Here is a 27,178-nt window from a genome sequence, read left to right on the forward strand (position 1 = left end):
TGGTATGCAAAACCATTGGGTTTACTGCCCCCTACAGGAGTAGGACAGTAGGCAGGAAAAAATTCTGGCTACACCCATGGGCAGTCCCAGGGGGTATACTCCCTCTCTTTGCTATAGCCCCTCAGTTTTGTTACAAGCAATGTCAGGAGAATAAACTCGACAGAGGGGTGGGTACTGTGCCCTTTAATGAACATCAGAGAAATGGATTTTACGGTAAGTCAAAAATCCCATTTTCTCTTTTGTTCATTGACAGACACAGCTCCTGGTATTCCCGAACCATTGGAACATCCCAAAGCAGTGTTAAGCATGAGGGGTGGGAACAACCAAAAAATTCCCCAAGTCTAAAAATTAGTCAACGAGGCAATAGGGGCTCAACCAAACAACCGAAGCCCACCTGAAAAAAACAATGCACCCTCAAAGAGGATCTGGTCCTCTTAAGCAGCAGCCTGCAAAACCTTGCAGCCTAAGGAAGCATTCACAGATGCCAACACATCCACTTCATAAATCTTTGTAAAAAGTGTGCACCGACGACCAGGTTGCTGCCTTGCAAACCTGCGTCACTGACGCCTGATGACGGAAGGCCCAGGAGGCACTAAGCATCCTAGTAGAGTGTGCCTTGAAAGGGAAAAGGAGGAATCTGACCCCTGATGGAATAGGCCTGAACCATTGTCTGTCTGATCCATCTGGAAATGGTCTCAGAGGAAGAGGACAACCCTTTTTCAAGGTCCATCCGGGGAGCACAAATAGAAAATCTGACTTCCTGAAAAACTCCGCAGCTGCCAGGTACACCCTAATTGCCAAGGCCACATCCAAGGCATGCAAGGCAATTTCCTTCAGATGTTTAGGCCTGGGACACAGGGAAAGCATCACAAGGTCTTCATTCAAATGAAAGTCAGAGACAACCTTTGAAGAAATGACGAACAGGGGCAAAGAACCACCTTATCCCTGTGAATCACCAGTTAAAAGGTGAACGACAGAATAATGCCGCCAGTTCCAACATGCTGCGCACAGAAGTGATAGCCACTAAAAAGGCCACCTTCTGGGACAACGTAAGCAGGGGAATCTCTGGAATATTTTCAAAAGGAGGCTTCTGCAGAGCTGAAAGCACCAAATTAGGATCCCAAGGCGGCAACGGACCGCACTGGAGAATCCAAATGTTGGACACCCTGAAAAAAGGTACGCACCAAGAAGTGTGTGGCCAAAGGTCGTTGGAAGAAGGCCGCCAAAGCCAACACCTGGTCCTTGATGGTACTCAAGGCCAATTTCTGTTCAACCCCCCACTGAAGAAAGGTTAAGATCCGAGCCACCGAGAAGGAGTGAGGAGGAACCCAAGAGACACCACTCAATGTACGTCTTCCACATAAGATGGTATATCTTTCTAGAAGTAAATTTCCTAGCCTTCAACAGGGTAGGAATCACCGACTCAGATAAACCCCTATCCTTCAGCACCTGACGTTCACCAGCCAAGACGTCAAAGCCAGCGACTGTAAAGCAGGATGGAAGATCGGTCCTTGGGACAGAAGATCCTCTCAGAGGAAGCTTCCAAGGAACAACCTGCATCAGATTAGTGTACCAAGCCCAACGAGGCCTGTCCGGAGCCACTAAGATGACGAGAAACCCTTCTGCCTCGATCCTGCGTAGAAGTCTGGGCAGAAGCTTGAGAGGGAAGGCGTAGATCAGACAGTACTGACCTCACGGAGCCACCTGTGGCGTCTGCCAGAGGATCCCTTGACCGAGCCACAAACCTTTGCAACTTTCTGTTGAGCCGAGACGCCAACAGATCCGTCTCGGGGGAGCCCCATCGGAGACATAGCTGATGAAACACCTCCGGATAAAAGGGAACACTCCCTGTGGTCCAACGCCTGCCGACTGAGATAATCCACCTGCCAATTTTTCACCTGGGAAATGTGTACAGCGGAGAGGACTGGAACGAACCGTTCTGCTCACCTTAGAATCCCAGCTACCTCCAGAGCCGCCAGGACACTTCTTGTGTCCCCTTGATTGACAATCACTGCCATGGCATTGTCCAATTGAATGAGCAATGGACAACCCTGAAGACGATCTGTCCAATTATTCAGACACATTCTGATCACTCAGAGTTCCAAGACATTGATCGGTAGTCTGGATCCCCTGAGCAGAATGCTTGCCGAGGACGCTTCCCCAGCTGGACAAGCTGGCATCCGTGGGGACCACGGTACAAAAAAAAGGGGAGGAAGGATTTTACCAGCCGAAGCACAAAGCCACCATGTCAAGGACTCCCTTGTTCCCAGACTCAGCCGCATCTGATATTACAGAGACTGGGGAGTCTTGTCCCATTTGGTCAGAATCTCATTTTGCAGGGACCTCGTATGGAACTGTGCAAAACGGAACTGCCTCGAAGGTAGACACCATCCGGCCCAGGACCCACATGCAAATCTGGAGGGACGACCATCTGCAGATTTTGGAGTTTGTCCAGAGGGAGGAGCACTCTGACTAAGGCCGAGTCCATAGTCAGGCCCAGATAGTCCAGCTTCGTGGATGGAACCATAGACTTCTGAAGGTTCAGAATCCAGCCAAACTCCTGCAGAGTTCATATTGAGGTCTTCAGGTTGTCCACTGGAGCAGAGTGAGACTCCGCTCACAGAAGGAGATCGTCCAAGTAGCCCAGTACCGCGATCCCCTGTTGGCTAGCACCATGGCTAACACTTTTGTGAAGAAATGAGAAGCGGAGGCGAGACCAAAGGGCAATGGCACAAACTGATAATGCTCCTCTCCCACAGCAAAGTGGAGGAAACGCTGGTGACTGGCACATATTGGAATGTAAAGGTAGGCATCCTTGATATCGATAGAGGCGGGGAAATCCTGACACAGGGATGCCTCCACCATTTGAATGGACTATTCTGAAATTCTGTACCCACACAAAGCAGTTTAGTGCCTTGAGATGCAGGATTGGACGCACCTTGCCTTCCTTCCTGGGGACTGTGAACAGGAACTGGGACAAAGACCTCTTGAAGTAACAGGTCTTTTACAGCCCCAAACAGGCTCTGTAAGTGGTCTGGGGACAGGCGCAAGTTGGAAGGAAAAAATCTTGCCAGGGACAAGAGTGAAACTCGAACTTGTAGCCAGACCGAATGACTTTGTGGACACGAAGAGGCCCCCCAACCCCAATAAGAGTGAGGGCACACCTTCATGCTAAAGGATCCTTATCCAGGGGACTGGAGAAGCCCGATCTTGGCTTGCCAGACCAGGTTCGTTTAGATCCTCCTGGAGAGGCCCACAAAGGCTTCGAGCCCTTGTCAGTCGACGCTGAGGGATGAAAAAAAACTTTCTTATGAGCTGAGACTGAGGGCCCACATCTATGACGAGGTTCCATGCCCTTAGTAGCCTAGTCTGCGGAAGAAAAAAAAAAAGTACTCTTCCCTCCTGCGAGACCTTTAAAGATGTCATCCAGGGTAGCTCCAAACAGGTAAATTTACTTGGAAAGGAAGATCAGTCAAAGCCTTTTTTTGAAGTCGGATCCACAGACCAGCACTTGAGCCAAAAGACACGCCGAAGGACCCCTGCCAAAACAGAGAGGCGAACCATCAGGGGAGCCGCATCCAAAGAGGCATCACAGATCAAACTGCAGCCCCTGTACCAGTTGATCCGCCAGCTCGGCAAAGGCAGGGAGGACCTGTTCCTCCTCCAGGTCATGGCGTAAGAGCTTAGCCCACTTAGAAAATGTATAAATAAAAGTGTACCTTGCTATGGATAAATAAAATATGTTTAACCCAAATGCTGCTGCTCAAAAATTAGGTGAAACCAAATTCTAAATACAACGTGCCAATACACAGCACAAAAAAGGTATGTGATATAACAATACAATACTGACAAATAACTACACCAAGTAATTATAAATCATCATAAAGTGCAACGTGCAAACCATGTGCAAAAATTGCTAAGAGAAAAAATCCCAAAACATATTGGATACCCCTTTTCAGGGTCTCATACTATAAAAATGTGGAATAGTTCAACGTGACAGTCCAATAAATAAATATATATATATATATATATATATATATATATATATATATATATATATATATATATATATATATATATATATTAGTGCAATCAGCAAGTATCCAAAGAAATCCAAAAGTGCTTAGGTGCCAGGAAAAAGTGCAAAATCATGCTAGCAATCTAGTGCAGTGGGATGTGTCAATCCTCCCCCTTTGGATGTTCAACTTACCGGACTCAAACGACCCCTGGGCTGTATAGCTAAGCGGGTCTAAAGGAGCTTGTGTCCCGGTAAGGAACCTGGTGGAAAGTCCTTGGAGGCCTGGTATTTGTAGTTCCCAATGGATATAATAGCCCGGTGTGCATTTATATATATATATATATATATATATATATATATATATATATATAGGGAAAAACTCACAATAGTGCAACTCCGTAATGTAACTTTTATTAATATTGCACATAGAGTAACACTCACATTTTGTAGAATAAAATCAGGCTTGTAGATAATAAGGATGCGGATCTGGTATAACTTCCTGGCCGCGGTGTGCGCTCGGGATGTGCCCTTGGTCCTGGCGTGCGTTCCACCGCAACCGGAAGGGACATAACGGTGACCGTAAGCCAGAAATTGCTCCAAAGACTCCATGAGTCACCAGGCAAACTCCACAAAAAAAGTGTAAAACACTGCTAAGGGACAACTCCCACCGCATTGGCAGCACCACCCAGTCGCCAGGCACAAAGCACCAATCGATCCTCAGCAGAGAGGGAGAGGAACCCACCAGACTCACCACAAGAGACAAGCCCCTGAAGCCACCAGGATAATCTGCACTACACGTGCTGCGATCAGGAAATAAAAATGATCCAGGAGTCAGCACCAGGGGATGAGGAGAGACTCCCACTGCCGAAATCGCCGTCCACAGGACTCCACTGTCATGGCAGCCGCGTATGGAACACACGTGTCACGGCACTGCCGCGTACTCACCTGCGTCTGGGCGACTGTGGCGTTTTCGCAACAGAGTCTCGGTGCTTGCCGTCCTCAGAGACACCTCCTCGGGTCTGCGGTGGTTCCTTCTCCTATCCTCACCTCTGAGGACTGCAGCGGCACACTGTCGTGGCAAGATGGCGGCCGCCATGCGGTTCCAGTGTTTTACACAGAGGGAGAGAGGAAAGTTAAAGATCTGGCAAGATCAGGTTCTATGAAGCAAATCAAGATGGCGCTGGGTCTCTGACCTCCCTTTATAGCTCCTGGCAGCCCCACCTACTGGTGGGAGGTGGCGGGTCATGTGATCCTGGCTCCCTATCTAAACCAAGCACACCTTCCAGTCAGTGCTTGGTTATTTTCCTTGCTCCTGTGTGTCTGCTATTGCTTTGCCTGTGTTCCTGGTTCCTGATCCTTTCTCCCTCAGGTTGATATTCCTTGATTGCCTGCCAGACCTGACTCCAGAGTTGTCGACTTTACTTCCTCTTCATTAAAGTCCTCTGTGCCACCACAGACCCTACGGGGCCCTGTTCCCACTTCCAGGGACTCCTGAGGGTCGTGATTGTAAGGGAGTGCTGTTCCACTACAACTGGGTTCCCTCTCCACTGCAAGACCCCAGGTGGGTTGTGACAACATGTAACAACAAAATGGTGGCCCCGCATGGCACCACGAGGCATACAGGGACCCAGGATTGGGAAACCAGGCCTCAAGGACAGATACAAGGGAGCCATGGCAGGAGCCGCCACCAGGTACAACCCCCCCACACACAGTCGATCGTCCGGTGGCGCACCTCCCATCGACAGTCAGCGTCCTGCCCCCACCCCTGGAAAATGGGGTGCTTGCAGGAAGGAGGGGAACCTGGGGGTCTGACCGTCCCAAGGAGGGGCCCACGTCCACCCCAAAACCCTCCAGGGGGAGAGGGGGGGACAGCTACTCACCATAACAGGAACCAGGTAGGCACCGCTCCAGAAAGAACGCCTCTCCAACTAAATAGGGGGGCTGTCAGCCAGGAGGAATGCTACAACTCGGGCCGGGATCCGGTTGTATGGGACCTCGTAAAGGGGGGTTTGACTCGCAGGTCAGCCCCCCGTCCAGTGGGGCTATGTCGCGGCCAACCTAGCATGGAGCTGAGGTCTTTGCGCGCTCGCTGGCCAAAGTGGGGTGACCACTGGATCTAGTTATCCAGCCGTCACCCAGTCCTGCAGTTGATTGTAGATCTCACAGGAAAAATCCAGGAGGAAAAAATGCCCTATCTAAAAAATGTTCCAGGACCAAAGATCCCAGCAAGGAACTAGGTCCTCACTCCTGACTAGGCAGAAAAAAATTGAGTGGCTATGGCAGAGAGAGGGAGTATACCCCCTAGGACTGCCCATGGGTGTAGCCAGAATTGTTTTCTGCCTAGTGTCCTACTCCTGTAGGGGGCAGTATAACCCAATAGCTATAAATACCAGGAGCTGTGTCAGTCAAAGAACGAAAGAGAAATCCCCTACTCTATCCAAAATTTAAAAGAAAAGTTTTATCTATAATTCTACTTTTCTAATACTAGTTATAGACTTTTCTGTTATTTGCAGAGCCATCCTAAATTTTTCCTTGCAGGTCTTTGTACAGCACAGCTGCCAACAGAACAATATTGCTGCATGGCTCCTTAAAGCCGATGTATAGCTAAAACATGTGAGGGGGGTGACATTTATATAAACAAATGGGAGGAGAAAAGAAAACCAAAAAAGGGTAATTTTGACTTATGGAACCTCATTTTGTATGCTCTTAAAAATTTAAAAAATAAAGTCTTAGTAGTCACAAAGGACAAATTCTGATTTCCTCACTCTGGGGATTTAAAAAATAAAAAAAAAAACCCTATAATCCATCATACTCCAATAGCGGTCAGTGATCCAAGCTCAATAATAAAGAGACTTCAGTTTTTATAGCCTGTCTTTTTGAGCTAAATACATCTGGGAGGAGGTTATCTTTATTAGCCCAGATCATGTTCACAATAAAACTACTGAGCACTTTCTCAACATCTTGCTCAATTTACTAATTAAAAGGAAAAAAACTTAGAAGTTGATAGTAGAACGTTTCAACTTTGATTAATAACTTCTAAGCCACTTTTCACATACCTGCACTGTAGAGACATCTACTCCTTTCTTGCTGAATACACAAAGCAGTCCAATGATCTTTTACCATATAATTTTACAGATCTAAGTTTGTAGTGAATAAACTTAGTGATGTATACAAGATTTACATGCACACGTGACCCTTTAAAATGCGTTACGCACAGTTTTACTATCACAACTACCTAGTGTTTCCAGGCAGATTATACCTTTTTTTCCAGGAAAGATTTGGGCTTTCATTTGGTGGTATATTATAGACAGACAGATAGCTAGCTAGCTAGACCGATAGCTAGCTAGCTAGACAGATAGCTAGCTAGCTAGACAGATAGCTAGCTAGCTAGACCGATAGCTAGCTAGCTAGACAGATAGCTAGCTAGCTAGACAGATAGCTAGCTAGCTAGACAGATAGCTAGCTAGCTAGACAGCTAGCTAGCTAGCTAGACAGCTAGCTAGCTAGACAGCTAGCTAGCTAGACAGATAGCTAGACAGATAGCTAGACAGATAGCTAGACAGATAGCTAGACAGATAGCTAGACAGATAGCTAGACAGATAGCTAGACAGATAGCTAGACAGATAGCTAGACAGACAGACAGATATAGAGATAGACAGAGATAGATAGATAGAGATAGATAGATAAATGTTCCCTCCATGCATGATGAAACCTATCATTTCCCCTATAACTTATGCCCAACCCCCCCCCCCCCCAAGCATTGTTTATTTTGGGGGGGAAAAAAAAAAAAGTTATACAGAATTACAGAGACAAATAAGCAATAGGAGTGCTAACGGAGCCAGGCGTAAAATTAAAAATGCTGTTAGAAAAGAAAAATACTGGTTTATGTCAGAAATCGAATGCGCTCCTAACTTCTTTTGTGAGCAGACTACAAAATGCATTCAGGGCTGACAACACTTCTTGAGATTTCAGTGTAGTAGAGGCAACATTGTCAGCTCCCTACAGGAACCTAGGAGTACACTTAGATCTCTGGCAGATCAATGCGTACTTTTCTGTACTTGCAGCATTTTCAAAGGGATAAAAAACACAGGGGAATGTGTATGTATTGAAGAGGTTTCTGAATATATGCGTCTTTCTCCCCTAGACATGAATTCTAAGCAATATGTGCTTATATCCATTCTTGCCAAATTGGTGACTCCTTAAGGCTGGGTTCACACTGCCACACTGAGCTGCTCACAGCAGGGGTCTGGTGCATCCCCGTTCACCGTTTCAGGTCCGATTTCAGTCCGAATTTTTGGCTGAAGTCGGACCTGAAAATGGACCAGAAGACACACAGGACTCTTGTACAATTGGCATCGGAGCTGCTCCAGGGATATGTGAACCAGCTCCATAGAGCCAGGCACAATCTCCTGACATGCGAATTAGAAGTGGGGAAACCCACATCCAATTCGCAATAGTGTGAACCCAGTCTAAAGGATAAATTCACTTTTCTAAAAAAAAAATAATAAATGCGCATTTTTTATTGCAGGTAAAAAAATGTGCATTTGTCATTATAACCTTTTTTTTTTTTTTTTTTTTTTAATAATAGGAGCCTGTAAAGCAGATCACAGGTACAATCTCAGGCTCCAGCAATCAGCCATGAGGCTGAAAATGTGTCTGCTTTTCTATTTCTTGCAGGTACGGTTACTAGTTTTTTAGGGGTTATGAAACACTGACCAGCAAGCAGATTAGGTTTCATCTCTTTGCAAATTTGAAAATTGTATAGCGAGGAACTGAATATACTGTATAATGTTAAACAAATGATTTTGCCAAATCCTTGTTAGTCGTCAATCAGTACAGTGAAATCTATCAAAAAAAAAAAACTTGGACAATTCCCTGTATTCCACTCCAGATGTGGCAAGTGGCCAATTAGAAAGTGCAGAAGTGAACAAAGCTAAACACCTGCCAGTAACACCACTATCTACAATGCCTTGCGAAAGTATTCGGCCCCCTTGAACTTTGCGACCTTTTGCCACATTTCAGGCTTCAAACATAAAGATATAAAACTGTAATTTTTTTGTGAAGAATCAACAACAAGTGGGACACAATCATGAAGTGGAACGAAATTTATTGGATATTTCAAACTTTTTCAACAAATAAAAAACTGAAAAATTGGGCATGCAAAATTATTCAGCCCCCTTAAGTTAATACTTTGTAGCGCCACCTTTTGCTGCGATTACAGCTGTAAGTCGCTTGGGGTATGTCTCTATCAGTTTTGCACATCGAGAGACTGAAATTTTTGCCCATTCCTCCTTGCAAAACAGCTCGAGCTCAGTGAGGTTGGATGGAGAGCGTTTGTGAACAGCAGTTTTCAGTTCTTTCCACAGATTCTCGATTGGATTCAGGTCTGGACTTTGACTTGGCCATTCTAACACCTGGATATGTTTATTTGTGAACCATTCCATTGTAGATTTTGCTTTATGTTTTGGATCATTGTCTTGTTGGAAGACAAATCTCCGTCCCAGTCTCAGGTCTTTTGCAGACTCCATCAGGTTTTCTTCCAGAATGGTCCTGTATTTGGCTCCATCCATCTTCCCATTAATTTTAACCATCTTCCCTGACCCTGCTGAAGAAAAAGCAGGCCCAAACCATGATGCTGCCACCACCATGTTTGACAGTGGGGATGGTGTGTTCAGGGTGATGAGCTGTGTTGCTTTTACGCCAAAACATAACATTTTGCATTGTTGCCAAAAAGTTTGATCTTGGTTTCATCTGACCAGAGCACCTTCTTCCACATGTTTGGTGTGTCTCCCAAGTGGCTAGTGGCAAACTTTAAAATTACACTTTTTATGGATATCTTTAAGAAATGTCTTTCTTCTTGCCACTCTTCCATAAAGGCCAGATTTGTGCAGTATACGACTGATTCTGATGAGTCTCCCACCTCAGCTGTAGATCTCTGCAGTTCATCCAGAGTGATCATGGGCCTCTTGGCTGCATCTTTGATCAGTCTTCTCCTTGTATGAGCTGAAAGTTTAGAGGGACGGCCAGGTCTTCGTAGATTTGCAGTGGTCTGATACTCCTTCCATTTCAATATTATCGCTTGCACAGTGCTCCTTGGGAGGTTTAAAGCTTGGGAAATCTTTTTGTATCCAAATACGGCTTTAAACTTCTCCACAACAGTATCTCGGACCTGCCTGGTGTGTTCCTTGTTCTTCATGATGCTCTCTGCGCGTTAAACTGACCTCTGAGACTATCACAGTGCAGGTGCATTTATACGAAGACTTGATTACACACAGGTGGATTCTATTTATCATCATTAGTCATTTAGGTCAACATTGGATCATTCAGAAATTCTCACTGAACTTCTGGACAGAGTTTGCTGCACTGAAAGTAAAGGGGCTGAATAATTTTGCAGGCCCAATTTTTCAGTTTTTTTATTTGTTTACAAAGTTTGAAATATCCATTAAATTTCGTTCCACTTCATGATTGTGTCCCACTTGTTGTTGATTCTTCACAAAAAAATTACAGTTTTATATCTTTATGTGTGAAGCCTGAAATGTGGCAAAAGGTCGCAAAGTTCAAGGGGGCCGAATACTTTCGCAAGGCACTGTATCTGGAGGCAAGGCTGCAATTAATTTAAATAACCGATACATCCGGCCTTTTCTGCCTCTCATGGAGAGATTCTCACCTTTCTTCAGCTTCGACATGGTTCTTCCTAAGCCGCTCCATTGAGAAAGAATCATCATGTGCTGACTCTTCTGTGTCACCTTCATCGCCTTCAGTACACAAAAACACATTATATATATATAGCAATATGTATTCTATAGCAAAAAAGATGACTTTGTAATAAAGCAGACCCAAAAAAGAGGAATGTTGACCTACCTGTAAATTTCATGTCTGAGTACAGTACAGGACACAGGCAACCTATACATACACCTTGGGGTACTGGTCTATTGGGTCAGGCAAAGCCTGATCGCATGAATTTCCAGGATATTGATCTGTAGGCTGGACTACTTTGGGAAGGGGGCTCATGAAACCCAGCTTACCTTCGAGAGGTCGGGAAACTTCTTTTTCAGCTCCCCAGGCCCCTCTTATGTGCAAGTTATCCCGTGTCTATTATTGGCACAGGATGACAGAGAAACACAGTCTGGTCTGCCCTAACCAGGCTCACGGTACAACCACACATACCTTCCTTAGCAGCTATCCTTGCCCCTCCTGGATGTACTATTCCTCAGACTCAGCATTTCGTTTCACCAGTTATCCTGGGTCTTATAATGTAAGGTTTGTGTTGAAAGTTGGAGTTTTATATGTGTGGTGTTTTTTCTCTATCTATCAGGCCAAGACTTATAGGAGAAAGACCCTTTATCACCAGTATTGTCACTAAAAACTGAGATCCAGCCTTTTCAACTGGATTCAGCTGGAAATCAGTGAAACGTCCCTGTTTACCATCCTCCCAACAGACTATATTAGTAACCCCCTACTGGGCTAAGGTTGGGGCTGAGTGCAAATAATAAGCATTGTGCAAAGGAGGACCCGATAGGGAACTGGTGTGTTTTTCTGTGACTATTGTATGTAAAATTACCTCTTTCACTGTATAAATACCTGTGAGCTGTGCAATAAAGGGAGTCTGTTTTTACCACCCTACACAGAGTTATGGCTAGGGACTGGGTGGGCTAGGAGCATATAAATCCCTGGGTTGCAGGGTCTCTGAAGCAAGGCAGTAAAAGCAGATCTACTCAGCCTGAGTACCAGCATCCGTCACACCCAGTAAATGAATATGAAAAAGTACGTTTTAATGGATAATGTGTTCCTTTTGGAGCATCTTGAGTACATACATAATTACATTACAAGTTACTAACTGTTGAGTACCAACAGTATTCAACACTGTAACACGGAGCAGGAAAGTTGACAGCTGGCTTACCCATTTCTAATGCCTTTCTGCCACTCATTGATTACTTGAAGCCCACAAGTGAGATAAGATACTGTAGGTGGCAATGAGCAGACTGGCTATTAACTTTCCGGCTTATAAGAGCACTCTAGTTTTTGGGGATGGCAAAAATATTGGTGCAACTTCAGGTATGAAAACTCATGCACCCAAAATAATTTTAGAAATGTAAAGTATATCCATAACTCTGATACTATAGAATCAAGTACTATATATGCAAAAACGCAGATGCACAGATATAGAAAAAAAAAAATACTCACTACTATAATCCTCTGCGACCTCTTCCTTTAACAAATCCTCTAAAGTTTTGGATTTTTCTGGACTGCATTCTTGAGCCAGCACAGATGATGGCCGGGATGAACTCCTAGAAAGTTCAAGCTTTCTGTACAAGTAGTCTCTTGGGATATTCCCACTGATCGGAGACATAAGACGAAACAGACTTTTTTGCGATACGGAGCCACCTCCATGTCCTGGTAGGAGGTTCTGTCGGTCATCTTCTGTGAATTAAGATACAAGGTCAACTCAAACTTCAAGTCACTTGAAAAGTAGGTGCATAACAACATTTTAATACATGGAGAACATGAATAAATATCCCTTCCATTGGTCCTTTCCATCTTCCCTAACTACAGAGTTTTTTCATTGCATAGAGCACAACAAAACCAAGTTGTCAAAGCAAAGAAAGAATGAAAAAATAAAAAGGAAAAAGTCTTTCTGCAGCTCAGGAAATCAGATTGCAGCAGACATTTTTTTCAGGGCATAACATGCAGTTATAGTTGATTGGTAGCTAAAACCATCACTATTGTGTTCCTTTCCTACAGCTTTCATAAATTAGAGCGTAGCACAGTGTTCTCCATGTTTCAGTAAATCCCCCCAACAGGAACAGACTGCAATAATAATCTGAGAAAACACTCCAGCCATTCTCCATTCTATCCCAACAATAATATGCTTTGGCTCGAGTTGGGAATTTACGGAAAACTGTGGAAAATAAATGGATACGTTGCCGTTTACTTTTCTGAAATTGCTTGGTGAAAATGCTGTCATACTGACCCCCTGTGTCTATTTGCCCTTTATTGGCACTATATCTACGGAAGTATGCTGTAAGCAAGTACCCATTTCACAGAGTAGAGCAGGGACTGGCCAGAGTGGGCATACTTTGATGGAGTTAGCCGGCTTAACTGTGCATTGCATGTGAACTAAAAATCCCTGTTTTATGCAAAGTTTGCTAAACATGTGTAGGGGTGTATAGCAATGTGTAGGGGGTTCATTCAAAGTTTTTAGTAGAAAGTGTACCTGCCCCCTAAATGGTAAGAGTTAAATAAATTAAAAAAAAAAAAAAAAAAAAACACGCACACGCAGCCATTGTATACTTGATATTTTAGATCAATGTAAAAAAAAAATATGGATTGAAGTGTCACTAAAGCTCACCATACATGTTAAAATTTGAGATTTTTCGAAACAAAGGATAATGAGAACTAACCAATTGGTATCCAGTCACTACACAGCTGTTGGCAGAGCTAAAGTCAATGTTAATGTGTGAAGATCTTAAAGCGGTAGTAAACCGGCACTGAAATATTAAGTGGGCCCGCTGCAGGATTAGGTCATAACGTACTAGTATGCGCCGCATACTAGCACATTATGACAGACTTATTTGTAAAGCAGATCCCTCCGCACGCAGTGCTGCCACATACTAGCACATTATGACAGACTTATTTGTAAAGCAGATCCCTCCGCACGCAGTGCTGCCACAGACCCCTGGAGCTGCCATCTTCACCAGGCCTTTCTTATGGGTTTGTGGGCTCCGGCTGTATGAATGGCCGGAGTGGCCGTGACGTCACTCCCTACGCACATAAGCCCTCAGCTCCGGCACGGAGCTCTATAGGTGTGGCACGGGGAGGCTGACCCTTCAGAGTGCATGCGGCGGTGACGTCTCCAGCAGCATTGCTTGTGAATATTTCCTAAACAATGCAAGTTTAAAAGATATGCACTGTACCTACAGGTAAGCCCTGTTATAGGCTTACATGTACAGTGCCTTGCAAAAGTATTCACCCCCCTTGGCATTTTTCGTGTTTTGTTGCCTCACAACCTGGAATTAACATGGATTGTTTGAGGATTTGCATCATTTCATTTACAGAACATGCCCACAACTTTGAAGGATGTTTTTTTTTTTTTTTTTTTTTATTGCGAAGCAAACAACAAATAGGACAAAATAACAGAAACTATTCACCCCCTCCCCCCCCCCCTAAAGTTAATACTTTTTAGAGCCACCTTTTGCGGCAATCACAGCTCCAAGTCGCTTTGGATAAGTCTCTTTGAGCTTGCCACATCTTACCACTGGGATTTTTGCCCATCCCTCCTTGCAAAACTGCTCCAGCTCCTTCAAGTTGGATGGTTTGTGCTTGTGAACAGCAATCTAAGTCTGACCACAGATTTTCTATTGGATTGAGGTCTGGGCTTTGACTAGGCCATTCCAACACATTTACATGGTTCCCCTTAAACCACTCAAGTGTTGCTTTAGCAGTGTGTTTGGGGTCATTGTGCTGCTGGCAGGTGAACCTCCATCCTAGCCTCAAATCACGCACAGAGTGGTACAGGTTTTGCTCAAGAATATCCCTGTATTTAGCACCGTTCATCTTTCCCGCCACTCTCGCCAGTTTCCCAGTCCCGGCTGCTGAAAAACATCCCCACAGCATGATGCTGCCACCACGATTCACTGTGGGGATGGTGTTCTTTGGGTGATGTGATGTGTTTGCGCCAGATATAGCATTTTCTTTAATGGCCGAAAAGTTACATTTTAGTCTCATCAGACCAGAGCACCTTCCTCCATACATTTTGAGAGTCTCCCACATGCCTTTTCGCAAACTCAAAACACGCCATTTTGTTTTTTTGCTGTAAGTAATGGCTTTCTTCTGACCACTCTGCCATAAAGCCCAACTCTATGGAGCGTACGGCTTATTGTCGTCCTATACTCCAGTCTCTGCTGTGAACTCTGCAGCTTCTCCAAGGTTACCTTAGATCTCTGTGCTGCCTCTCTGGTTACTGCCCTCCTTCCCCGGTCTGTGAGTTTTGGTTGGTGATGGTCTCTTGGCAGGTTTGCTGTTGTGCCATGTACTTTCCATTTGGTTATGGTAGATTTGATGGTGCTCCTGGGGATCATCAAAGATTTGGATATTTTTTTTTATAACCTAACCCTGACTTGTACATCTCAACAACATTGTCCCTTATTTGTTTGGAGAGTTCCTTGGTCTTCGTGGCAGTGTTTGTTTAGTGGTGCCTCTTGCTTAGGTGTTGCAGCCTCTGGGACCTTTCAAAAAAAGGTGTGTATATGCAATGACAGATCATGTGACACTTATGCCCCATACACACGTGCAGATTATCTGCAGACTTTTGTCTGCAGACTTACCAAAACCATATAATATGAGGTCAAACCTAAACATTTTCAATTTGTATGCAATCCGGCAGGCCCTTGCACTACATAGAAAAGGTAAGTCTGCAGACAAAAGTCTGCAGATAATCTGCACGTGTGTATGGGGCATTAGATTGTATACAGGTGGACATCATTTCACTATGTGACTTCTGAAGGTAATTGGTTGCACCAGAGCTTCTTATAGGCTTTATAACAAAGGGGGTGAATACATACGCAAATGCCAATTTATGCATATATTTTTCTCATTTCACTTCAACTTAGACTATTGTGTTCTGATCCATCACATAAAATTCAGATTAACAAAACATTGAACGTAAGGCTATAATGTAACAAAATAGGTAAAAAGTCAAGGGGGTGAATACTTTTGCAAGGCACTGTAGGTTCAAGTTCAAAAGTGGAGATTACCTCCACTAAGAATTATCAACCGCTAAGTAGTGGAAAAGTCTTACTGAAAAATGCAGTAAATTTTTATACAATCTGATAGGCTCTCATACTACAAAGTTAGTAAATCTAAAAGATTGTACAAGGAGACAAGCTGTAACTGTGGCCAACTTTAGAAATTCCCTCACTTCTAGGAATTTGAAGATCTTTTACAGTTCACAGATCACTTATGGGTTCTGTGCCAAAGGAGCAAAATGTTCCCAGGCTATAGTATTTGAAATTTGAATGTATAAATGCAGAAAATACAAACTTATGGCCACTAAATTAAGCTGAGTAGAATACTTATTTCCTCTGATAGTCTGAATCATCTAGGGGTCATTCTTGATCTGCAAAGCTTATATCCTGAGTACATTTGATTTTGATCTATTAGCACAGAACAAATGCACATGCAGTTTCAATAGACCAGCAGCTACGGAATTTATTTAATAAAAGGACACCTCTTAGTAAGTAACACCCTAGCACCATATCACATCTACAGGATTTCATTAAGTGAACTGTATTGTTCTTCACCACCTTCCACGAGTGTGCTTTTGCATAGTTTAGGTCAAAGCAACTATTGACTAAAAAGGTGCCTCAAGCAGGAGTTTTAATTGCCATTCTTGTGTTCCAACAAGGTTTACTTGTCACTCAACAGTGTTATAATTAAAACAATTTTCAAACTTGTCTTTAAGAGGGATAATCTTCTATTTTTAGGTGAACAATTCTCCCTTTTCGAATTTTGATACTACCAGAAAACGAAGATCCTCGCTACAGTGTCTTGAAAAAGTATTCATACCCCTTGAAATTTTCCACATTTTTGCCATGTTACAGCCAAAAACAATATATTTTATTGGGATTGTAGGTGAAAGACCAACACAAAGTGGCACATAATTGTGAAGTGGAAGGAAAATAATAAAATGTTTTTTTTTACAAAATAAAAAATATCTGAAAAATGTGGCGTGCATTTGTATTCAGCCCCCCTAACAATACTTTGTAGAACCACCTTTTGCTGCAATTACAGCTGCAAGTCTTTTTGGGGATGTCTCTACCAGCTTTGCATATCTAGAGAGTGACATTTTTGGCCATTCTTCTTTCCAAAATAGCTCAAGCTCTGTCAGATTGGATGGAGAGCATCTGGGAACAGCAATTTTCAAGTCTTTTCACAGATTCTCAATTGTATTTAGGTCTGGACTTTGACTGGGCCATTATAACACATGAATATGCTTTGATCTAAGCAATTCCATTGTAGCTCTGGCTGTATGTTTAGGGTCGTTGTCCTGCTGGAAGGTGAACCTCAGCCCTAGTCTCAAGTCTTTTGCAGACTAACAGGTTTTCTTCGAAGATTGCCCTGTATTTGGATCCATACATCTTTCCATCAACTCTGACCAGGTTTTCCTGTCCCTGCTGAATGAAAGCATCTGCACAACATGATGCTGCCAGTGTTAGTTTTCCACTACACTAAGCGTTTTGCTTTTAGGCCAAAAAAAATTAATTTTGGTCTCATCTGACCATAGTACCTTCTTTCACAGGTTTGCTGTGTCCCCCACATGGCTTCTTTTCTTTTCACAAACTGCAAACGGGACTTCCTTTTATCAATGGCTTTCTTCTTGCCACTCTTCCATAAAGCTCAGATTTGTGGAGTGCACGACTAATAGTTGTCCTGTGGGCAGATTCTCCCATCTGAGCTGTGGATCTCTGCAGCTCCTTCAGAGTTACCATGGGCCACTTCGCTGCTTTTCTGATTAATACTCTCCTTGTCTGACCTGGCAGTTTAGGTGGACAGCCATGTCTTGGTAGGTTTGCAGTTTTGCCATACTCTTTCCATTTCCGGATGATAAATTGAGCAGTGCTCCATGAGATGTTCAAAGCTTGTGATATATTTTTATAACTTAACTCTGCTTTAAACGTCTCCACAACTTTATCCCTTACCTGTCTGGTGTGTTCCCTGGCCTTCATGATGCGGTTTGTTCACTAAGGTTCTCTAACAAACCTCTGAGGGCTTCACAAAACAGCTGTATTTATACGGAGATTAAATTACACACAAGTAGACTCTACTTACTAATTAGGTGGCTTCTGAAGGCAATTGGTGCTACTAGATTTTAGTTAGGGGGTATCAGAGAAAAGGGGGCTGAATACAAATGCACACCACACTTTTCAGATAATTATTTGTAAAAAATGCTGAAAACTATTTATCATTTTCCTTCCACTTTGTGTTGGTCTATCACATAAAATGTATTTACATTTTTGGTTGTAACATGACAAAATGTGGAAAATTGCAAGTGGTATGAATACTTTAAGGCACTGTATAGCTGTTGCCTAACAGGAAAAATGTAATAAATGTCTAATCCAACTAAGTGGTTTTGCTACTTCATCTCCACACTGCAGTTAGCATGGCTTTGTAATGATTTACTGGTTTCAGCTTACTGCTGGTTGTTATGGCTGCCAGTGAAGAGGTTTTGTATACAATTGCAAGGCAAGAAAAAAAAAAGGAAGACGAAGAAAGATTAGGCTAAACTGTTTAACGTGCAATTCCATTTTCAAAGAACATAAACCACCAGCATACATTTGCACAGTCTTTTCAAGCACAATACTTTAAACACCGCTTTAAAACTGACCTAAAGTGAAATAAGTAGAAAGGAAGGAAAGGAATAAAAATATGTGTTGGAGGTTGGACAATTAAAAAAAAAAAAAAAAAAAAAAAAAAGTCAGCAATGGCAGTTTTCACATTTCTTTTTTGAAGCCGGCCGGATTCAGGAACCGGCCGAGATTTGAACCAAGTATGGGCAAGCTTTATGTGCCCAAGTTGATCTTGCAATCATCTTTGGTACAACCAGCCTGTAATATTTTACATGTGATTATTGCTAGCGGCTGTTATAGGCGCTAGTAATAATCACTTTGTTCTCCTGGCAGGGAGAGCTTCCTCTGTCCCTCCAGGAAAACGTAATGGCTCCGCAGGAGGAATTCCTGTCAACACAGTCTGTGCCAATGACAGAATCAAGTGAAATTTTCTCTGTCTATGGCCAGCCTTAGAGGTCATCTTTAAAATCATATGTGGTTTAATTTCTTGCCTAGCTTCACCCTTTACTGACTGCAGCACTTAAAAGGAAGATTAACTACTGGTATTTTTCAATGTAGTGCTAAGTATACAGTTGATGTATTAGATCAAAATGCAAATTCAAATAAGTCTCATTGGAGGCAGATGGTTTTTTATCTTAATGCATTCTATGCATTAAGTTAAAAAGTCTTTCATGTGCAGCAGCCTCCCCAGCACCCCCTAATACTTACCTGAGCCCCATCTCTGTCCAGCGATGTCCACGAGTCTCTGGACTGTCCGGGACTTTCCCTCCTGATTGGCTGAGACACAGCCGCGGCACAATTGGCTCCCATGGCTGTCAAAGTCAGTTATCCAATCAGGAGAGAGGGGGGCAGGGCTGAACCGCAGCTCTGTGTCTGAATAGACACATGGAGCTGCAGCTCAGCTCGGGTGCCCCCACAGCAAGCTTTTTGCTGTGGGGGCACTCGACAGGAGGGAGGGGCTAGGAGGAGCAAAAAGAGACCCGAGAAGAGGAGGATCCAGGCTTCAATGGGCAAAACCAACTTCACAGAGGAGGCAAGTAGAAACATGTTTGCTGATGAGGCTGCATTGCTGGACACTGCGCTGATGAGGCTGCATTCATAGGCACTGGTGAGACGTCATTTGATTTTAAAAAAATGTTCTGAGTTCAAAGCCATTTTAAATTTAAGCTTTTTTCCTGAAATTTCTCTCCTAAAATTGAGGTGCGTGTTATACGCCGATAAAAACGGTAGTTGGATATTTAATCCACTCTGAGACAGATATATGTATTATTAGAGGTTTAAATGTGGTATATTTCAGACTCCGAGATCAACATTTTTAAAATTTGAAAAGACCTAAAAACGCTGTTTTGCAAATTTTCATACCGGATTGTTCTATAATATTCATGACAGACTCCTTTGTCATAGGCAGGTAGCTTGATACAAGTTCCCTGCGCCTGCTGTCACTTATGCTTTCCATATACAAACTAGTTTTTCTTTAGAACATTTATCCGATTTTCTAACCATTAGTGGGGTCCATTCGGTGTTCGTTGTCAACCACAGTGACAGGAAAATTTGAAGGAGCAGAATAGAAAACTTCTCAATCAAACGAATCTTCAAATAGTATATGTGGTTTTTGCTCAGAAGTTACCGTATATTCATTTTAAAATCGATTGTTAAAAAGTGGAATTTTCAAAACAACACTCGTACATTCAACAAATATAAAAATAATTCATGTACAAATATTCATGCAAATATTTTTTGTCCAAAAATCAACACATGTATGGGCAGCATAAGACATTTAGTTAAAAAAAATAGCCCGTTACAGTACAAAAACAGCAGATAATCACTATTATAATAGAATTATTATTTCTACTGTGAAACAGTGAAAAGTATTTTATCTTATATCGTGTATGTATATAATACATATGCCCAGAAGTCAGATATGCAGGGTATTTTACCTGGGAGTCAGACATGAAGCTATATGAAGGGTGGAAAATAATTTTATACTAAAAGTAGTACTAAAAGCTGAGACTTTTTTTTCATGGATATAATAATTTTAAATATAATGCACCATACTGGTAAACGTTTACTTTAAATGTTATTGTAATGCCTTATATCACCTCTAGTATGTCAGCCTCCAGCTTCTCTGGGTTCGGATGCTGATCTTCCCTGCACAGAGCCTTTAAAGTGATAGTAAAATGTTGGATTTCTATTTCTTTTTAACAACAAACTTGACATACTTGCCCGCTCTGTGTAATGGTTTTGCACAGAGCAGCACTGATTCTCCTGTTGCGCCCCCCCCCCTGCACTTCTGGCTCCTCCTGCCTTCAAAGTGCCCCTATAGGAAGCAACAAAGTATAGTACTGTATAGAGTGTCCGTATAGCAAGGTAGAAAAACCTCTGCCTTTATAATCACTTGGTTCCTTCTCTTGCCACAAACTCCATTTCCAATGAGCCACTGCTCCTCACACATTCACAAGTTCTCTGCCATCTACTGACATGTATGGATGGTGTACTGAGCTGTATATGTGTTGCACTGCATTTTCTGATCTGTAAATAAATATTCCATTCTGTATGCAGGCCAACTAATCGGTTATGAAAATAGTTGACAACTATTTTCATAATCGATTAGTTGTCGAATAATCGATTAGTTGTTTCAGCCCTAAAATAAATACAAACATAAATGGGAGGTGACCATGAATAAACAGAGAGATTGATCAAATCGTGCACAGAAGCAAAAAGTGCAAAAAAAAAAAGTCCACATTCAATCCACTGTAATCAAATTGTGACTAGTGATCAGATGGTAAGAGTCCCGTGCTGAAAATTGGGTCACCCCAAAATCCACCACCTCCGTGATTTCACTCCCATCAGCTGGCAACTCACCCCGTAATATTGCCCCCCCATTTTCATGGTTAGGGCCAAATGCGCATTTAGAACCTTCGTTATGTTCAGGGGAATCATCCTTGGATAAATCAATTAGACCAAGTCCTTCTCTCCCATATACATAAAAAGAAGAAAAAGTCCCACTAGTGCAATATGGTCTTAATCTATAGGTTTATTAATTTGGTAAAAGCTAACATAAATTGCACTCACAAGGCGTTAAAAACATCAGCGCATATTATAAAACTACAGGGGGTCTGGGGTGCTCCCTCAGTCCTCACCACCTCCACGCTGGCGAGACAGACCCTCGGGAACCACCTCCGATCATTCCTCCGGTGTGCCTTGCAGCCACTCTGACGCGTTTCGTCACTCGTTCGCGCCCAACAAGGTACACCTTGTATCAATGGGATGTTGTGTAAGCTCAGTAAGGTTTAAGGTATGCAATAGCGATGAGAGGATTGAAAAGCCGGTTGGCCGTGCTGTGAAGCCACCCACCTTTGACAAATTCGGATGTGACGAAATGCTTCAGGGCGTGGCTACACGGCACACCGGAGGAGTGATCGGAAGATCGGAAGTGGTTCCCGAGGGTCCGTCTCGCCAGCGTGGAGTTAGTGAGGACTGAGGGAGCACCTCAGACCCCCTGTAGTTTTATAATATGGGCTGATATTTTTAATGCCAATGCAATTTATGTTGGCTTTTACCAAATTAATAAACATAGTTTAAGACCGTATTGCACTAATGGGACTCTCTTCTTTTTATTTATATGGGAGAGGAGGAGTTGGTCTAATTGATTTATCCAAGGAGGATTCCCCTGAACATAACAGAGGTTCTAAATGCGCATTTGGCCCTAACCATGAAAATGGGGTGAGTTGCCAGCTGATGGGAGTGAAATCACAGAGGTGATGGATTTTGCGGTGACCCAATTTTCAGCACGGAACACGGGACATTTGGTTTAATTTGTTAAGCCGCAGCATATACATACATTTTTGTGATCATTCATTTGAATACATTTATACACTATTTATTCATTTTAAGCGCAAGAGCTTTTCTATTATGTTTTAGGTCCTGCTCTGTTGTCATAGCTGGCAGTACAGAGCTTGTCCATCTAGGGGGTAACCCACAGGTCTGTGTCCACTGACCATTGCTAGTAAACAGTTTCAGGTTTTCAGCCCGGTCTTTCAGAAGTGGATCGAGATATTATACAAAGTCCCTGTAGCTAGCATTAAGCTAAATGACAAGTTAATTATAAAAATGTAAAAATTTCTTGGTGTGTTTACCTTAAGTGGTGTTCAAACCATACACGTGATTAAAAGTGTCAATTTGTAAAACCTGTGCTATTTTTCCTTAAAAGTGCCAATAAATTATAACATACAATTCATATGGATAAAATAAATTAAATAAATACAATTTTCATGCTTTTTACATAAACAAAAGGGAGTGAGTGCAAAAGACTAAAGTGACTGAGTGCAGCTCCAGATAACGTCAGTGTGACGAAACGCGTAGGGCGGAGCCAAGCGTCATCGCATCACTTCCGGTTCTTGTCCGTGGAACGCAGACGATCCCGAACTTCCCGTTGCAGTCTGACCAACGGCAACATTCTTGTACCTAGATGTAAGTGTTTGTAATTTAATAAATTACGGTTTTAAAGAAACTGCACTATGGAAATTTCATTTTTATATCCATGTGCAACAACCTCTATTGAGTGAAAGCGTGGGGAGAGGAGCCGCTCGTGGGAAAGACACCTACCTAAGCTAGTTACCCCGAACCAGGGGCCCAACATCTGGTGAGCGTAACCCCAAAGGGGGAGCACGATTGAGAGCACTGTGAGCTACCGCAGAACGGGAGTGTGTTCCTGGACCTGCAGCCATATAGAACAAGATAGCTTTCTGCTCATGAGCTGCTGCCTAATTATATATATATAGATATATAGACATTGCCTGTTGTGTGGCATTCTTAAAGGGGCAGTGGCATTTTTGAACAATGGACTCTAATTATGATATTGAGCACAAGTGTACCACTGTTCACTAATATTATATGGAAAAAAAGCTGTCCCCTACTAAGGGGCTTTTTTGCTGCTACATCTCACTTTGCATTTGCACTTTTTTGCACTCATTTGAATGGATTATTATATGGCACTTATATGGCACTCAGTCACTTTAGTCTTTTGCACTCACTCCCTTTTTTGATGTGAAAAGCATGAAAATTGTATTTAATTTATTTTATCCATATGAATTATATGTTATAATTTATTGGCACTTATCACAGTCATTTTATGAAAAAATAGCACAGGTTTTACAAATTGACACTTTTAATCGTGTATGGTTTGAACATGACTTTAGGTAAGCACACCAAGAAAGGTTTACACTTTTACACCACCATTTACATTTATTTATTTAACCTAGGCAGCGCCACTACCCACTTGCACATTAGCACTATTTATCAAATAGAACACCACCATTGGGTGGTTGTTCATAGCAGGGGCAGCAGCCAGAAGCACGTATATAATATATAACATAGATCCGTAGCTCGGGATAACCTTTCAACATTTATTAAATGGCAAGTTGTCATCACCCTTTCTGATCCAGAAGGGGGTGAGGCAGGGGTGCCCCCTTTCCGCTGCCTTGTTTGCACTGGCCATGGAACCATTGGGGGAGGCATTGAGGGCATTCAATAAAAAAGGTAGCTGGGATTTGTGTGGGCTCCATTGTAGGCAAGGTAGCACTCTATGCAAAGGATTTAATTCTCTCTTTCTACGGGATCCTGGCCCTTCACTTTCAGAAGCATTACGGATCCTGGACCGCCTTGCGGCCCTTTGGGGTCTACATACTAATTGGGGTAAATCCCCTTTGTTACCGATTGATTAAGGGGCTAAGAGGTTGGCTGACCACAATTCTCCTTTGCAATTGGCAACGACTATTAAACATTTAGGGATCAATATTTCTCCCAACACTAAGGATTTTAGACATCTTAATTTGTCCCCACGCTTCAGGAAACTCTGAAACGCGTCAGTTGCCTCTATAGAGTTTCTCTGTTTTCAATGCTTCCAACCATTGGGTTATATATGTGAGGTTTATCATCTTCCTCTGGTTAAATGTGTTGCCCTCTCACATCAGTTATAGGTTTTTTCCTACAATGTTTAATAAAATTGTTATCTAAATTTTTATGAAAAACATCTCTCTTTGCTAGTTTTTTGCAAATTAAAATAAAATATTTTTCAGGCCCCTAAAGTCCCACCAGGAGGTATTTTCCTTTTTTCTTTGTTTTGCACATTAGGATGTTGGACTCCCTTTATCACTTGTTTTCACTCCCAGACTCTGTCTCAAGCCGTTAGTAGGGCGAGGAGTACTCTCTTGGGTCTCTTATTATTTTATGCCAGGAAGGTGATAGTGCCCAAGTGGAAATCAGACAGACACAGTGTTTAATCAATAAGGTTGTACCCCTTGTGACAGGAAGTCCGGTAAATCTGTGGATGTAGTCACAGACTGGAGATACATTTCCACCTGGTTTAGAAAATTCACCAATTACTATAGGGTGTCGGCTGCAAAGGTAGCCAGAACTGTCTAAGGACGTTGAACAGACTTCAGCTGTTCAGAATGAGGAAATTAAGGCCTCTATAATTGGTCCAGAGGAAGTCGATTGATTGCTGCCTCCCGACGCTGTATGAGCTGGGGAGAGGAGGACAGTCAGATGTGTGCCTCCCGACGCTGTGTGAGCCTGGGAGAAGGATTGCTGCCTCCTGACGCCGTGTGGGTAGAGGAGGACAGTCAAATGTGTGCCTCCCGACGCTGTGTGAGCATGGGAGAAGACCTCCTGGAGCGATGTGCCCTGAGGAGGGTAAAAAGTGTGAAGACTACTCAAGGTGAGGTCTGGACTATTTCTATGTGAAAAGAAATAAATGAACTGTTTGCTATGTGAAGAGACAAGCAAAGGAATGGTTGCTATGTGAAGAGACAAACAAAGGAATGTGTTCTATGTGAAGAGTAAAGGGACATGTTCAATGGACATTTGTTGTGTGAAGAGAAAAACATGGACTATTGAGTGTCTGCTGTAGGATCAGCAAGTCTGCCCAACAGTAGGTTGGAGACAGACTTCCTTAGATAGGTCCCTGTGTGTGAGAAGGTAGCCGCCCACAGTGGCAAGGATTTATTTTGTGTTTTATTTTATTTTGGATGTTTGACGCTTGCAGTCTGGTGAAGAAAAATTGCAAGAATAAAACCTTACACTGTTGTTTGCAACCACTTCTCGGCTATCTCCCTGTGTAACTAACCCCCCCAAGGGGTCATCCACACCCGCCACCGAGCTAATCTCCCACACCCTATACAAAGCTACTTATTTGCCCTAGGAAATTTTGAGGTCTGGCACTTGTGGACAGATTTGGAGCGTACAACAAATGATCAGGAGTCCACAGACTGAATTCATTTCCCCCTGATAAGGTTTAGTTTATGATATGAACAAATTAGTTACTTTGCAGGGACTCACATTACATTTGTTCAGGAAGGATTCTAAACACGAGTTAATATTCTTACATACATTACCCTGATGGTGGAGAGGGAACAGGAATCTCCTTATAAAATTCATCAATCCTTGAAGTGATTTTACAAGAGAATGACAGAGTGAGGTGTATGGAAGGCGTGTTGTTTATTTCCCCCCTTTATTTATTTTTTTTTGGGGGGGTCTTTATTAGGAGGTGTTAGTAGTTTTACGTTTTTTGCCGGGGGAATGCCCAAAGGCTATGTTTTTTACCTATATATATCTCAATTTTTCAATAAAATAAAAAAAAAAAAAAAAAAAAAACTTTCAGGTTGGCAAAAAAAAAAAAAAATTAAGCTATTGTGCAAACTATAGTGAGTTAGATTCTGAGAAAACAAAAAGGAAAAAAAAGAATAAATATATTTGACAATTTAAAAACTTTATACATTTTTCACCTAAGGTAGACATACAATTGAATGCATTATATTCATGTTTGAAATAAAAGACATGTAGAATCCTTACACAAGGTGTGTGTTGCAAAGTGACAAGTTACTGGGACTCACCAGAGTATACCGGCTGCCGTGACATATGAAGCAGCATCTTCTGGTCCTCCATGAGCTTCTGTAGCTGTTCCATCTGCCTCTGTTTTAGCTGCTCTTGTTTCTGCTGTTGTAGTTCTTTAAGCTAGGACAATAGAACATAATTTGGATAAATCATACATGAAACAAACTAGGACTGTAAAGAAGCAGCAACTTTAGTGCTTTTCAGGCTCCGGTACATTAAAAACTGACCAGACCAATTACCCTTCCAATATTTAATCCATAAAAAAGGTAAAAACTGACACAATATGTGCGCAAATGTGGGGCTTCCAACAGCACAAAACCCTAAATTACATTTTAAAGTCCATATAAATGCAATCGCTAAAATTTCATATAAAGCTTGAATAGGTTATTGTAATTTCAATGAATGCACAGCTTCCAACTGTCCCTTATTTGAAAACAAAGTCCCTCTGTCCCTTTTTTCCTCATTAGTCCCTAATTTTGGTCTAAGCTATATAAAATGCACTATACCTTTCATCCAGTTTGTAAGTTGCTGCATTTGTAAATTTCAGAAGCCAATATAGGTGTATTAAGTTGCTAATCGCAAAAAGTTGGGAAGTATGTGAACGGACTAACGAACACAACACGCCTCAAGGTTTTAAACACATGTCCATTGTGCCCACAGATAGTCACAATAAAAAAATCTCTCAGGATGAAATTACTACACTCAAAAATACTACATTGAAGTAGTTGTAAAGGCACAAGGTTTTCTACTTTCATGCATTCTATGCATAAAGGTAAAAAACCTGTGTGCAGCAGCCCTCTCAGCACCCCCCCCCCACACCAATACTTAACTGAGCCCCCTCTCAATCCAGCGATGTCAGAAAAAGCCTTGCCTCTCCAGGGAATCACATTCCTGATTGGCTTTTGGCTGCAGCAGAAGCCAC

The 27,178-nt window shown here is 42.5% G+C and overlaps 1 protein-coding gene across 3 annotated transcripts in view; it reads right to left on the bottom strand.

The window, feature by feature from the left end:
• The window catches only part of CPAP (centrosome assembly and centriole elongation protein), a 137,709-nt gene that overhangs the window by 98,213 nt on the left and 12,318 nt on the right, over positions 1–27,178 (bottom strand). For 2 of the 3 annotated variants that reach the window (XM_082247630.1, XM_082247632.1), the window contains exons 2-4: positions 26,256–26,376; positions 12,203–12,439; positions 10,686–10,773 (exon numbers count right to left, since the gene is read on the bottom strand). In XM_082247630.1, coding sequence (XP_082103756.1) covers positions 10,686–10,773; positions 12,203–12,439; positions 26,256–26,376 — 446 coding nt within the window. The remainder of the gene's footprint in view (positions 1–10,685; positions 10,774–12,202; positions 12,440–26,255; positions 26,377–27,178) is intronic. The other variant, XM_082247631.1, reaches the window with a different exon arrangement.

The sequence above is a fragment of the Pelophylax lessonae genome, assembly GCF_965119305.1.
Source record: "Pelophylax lessonae genome assembly, chromosome: 2".
Taxonomy (NCBI): domain Eukaryota; kingdom Metazoa; phylum Chordata; class Amphibia; order Anura; family Ranidae; genus Pelophylax; species Pelophylax lessonae.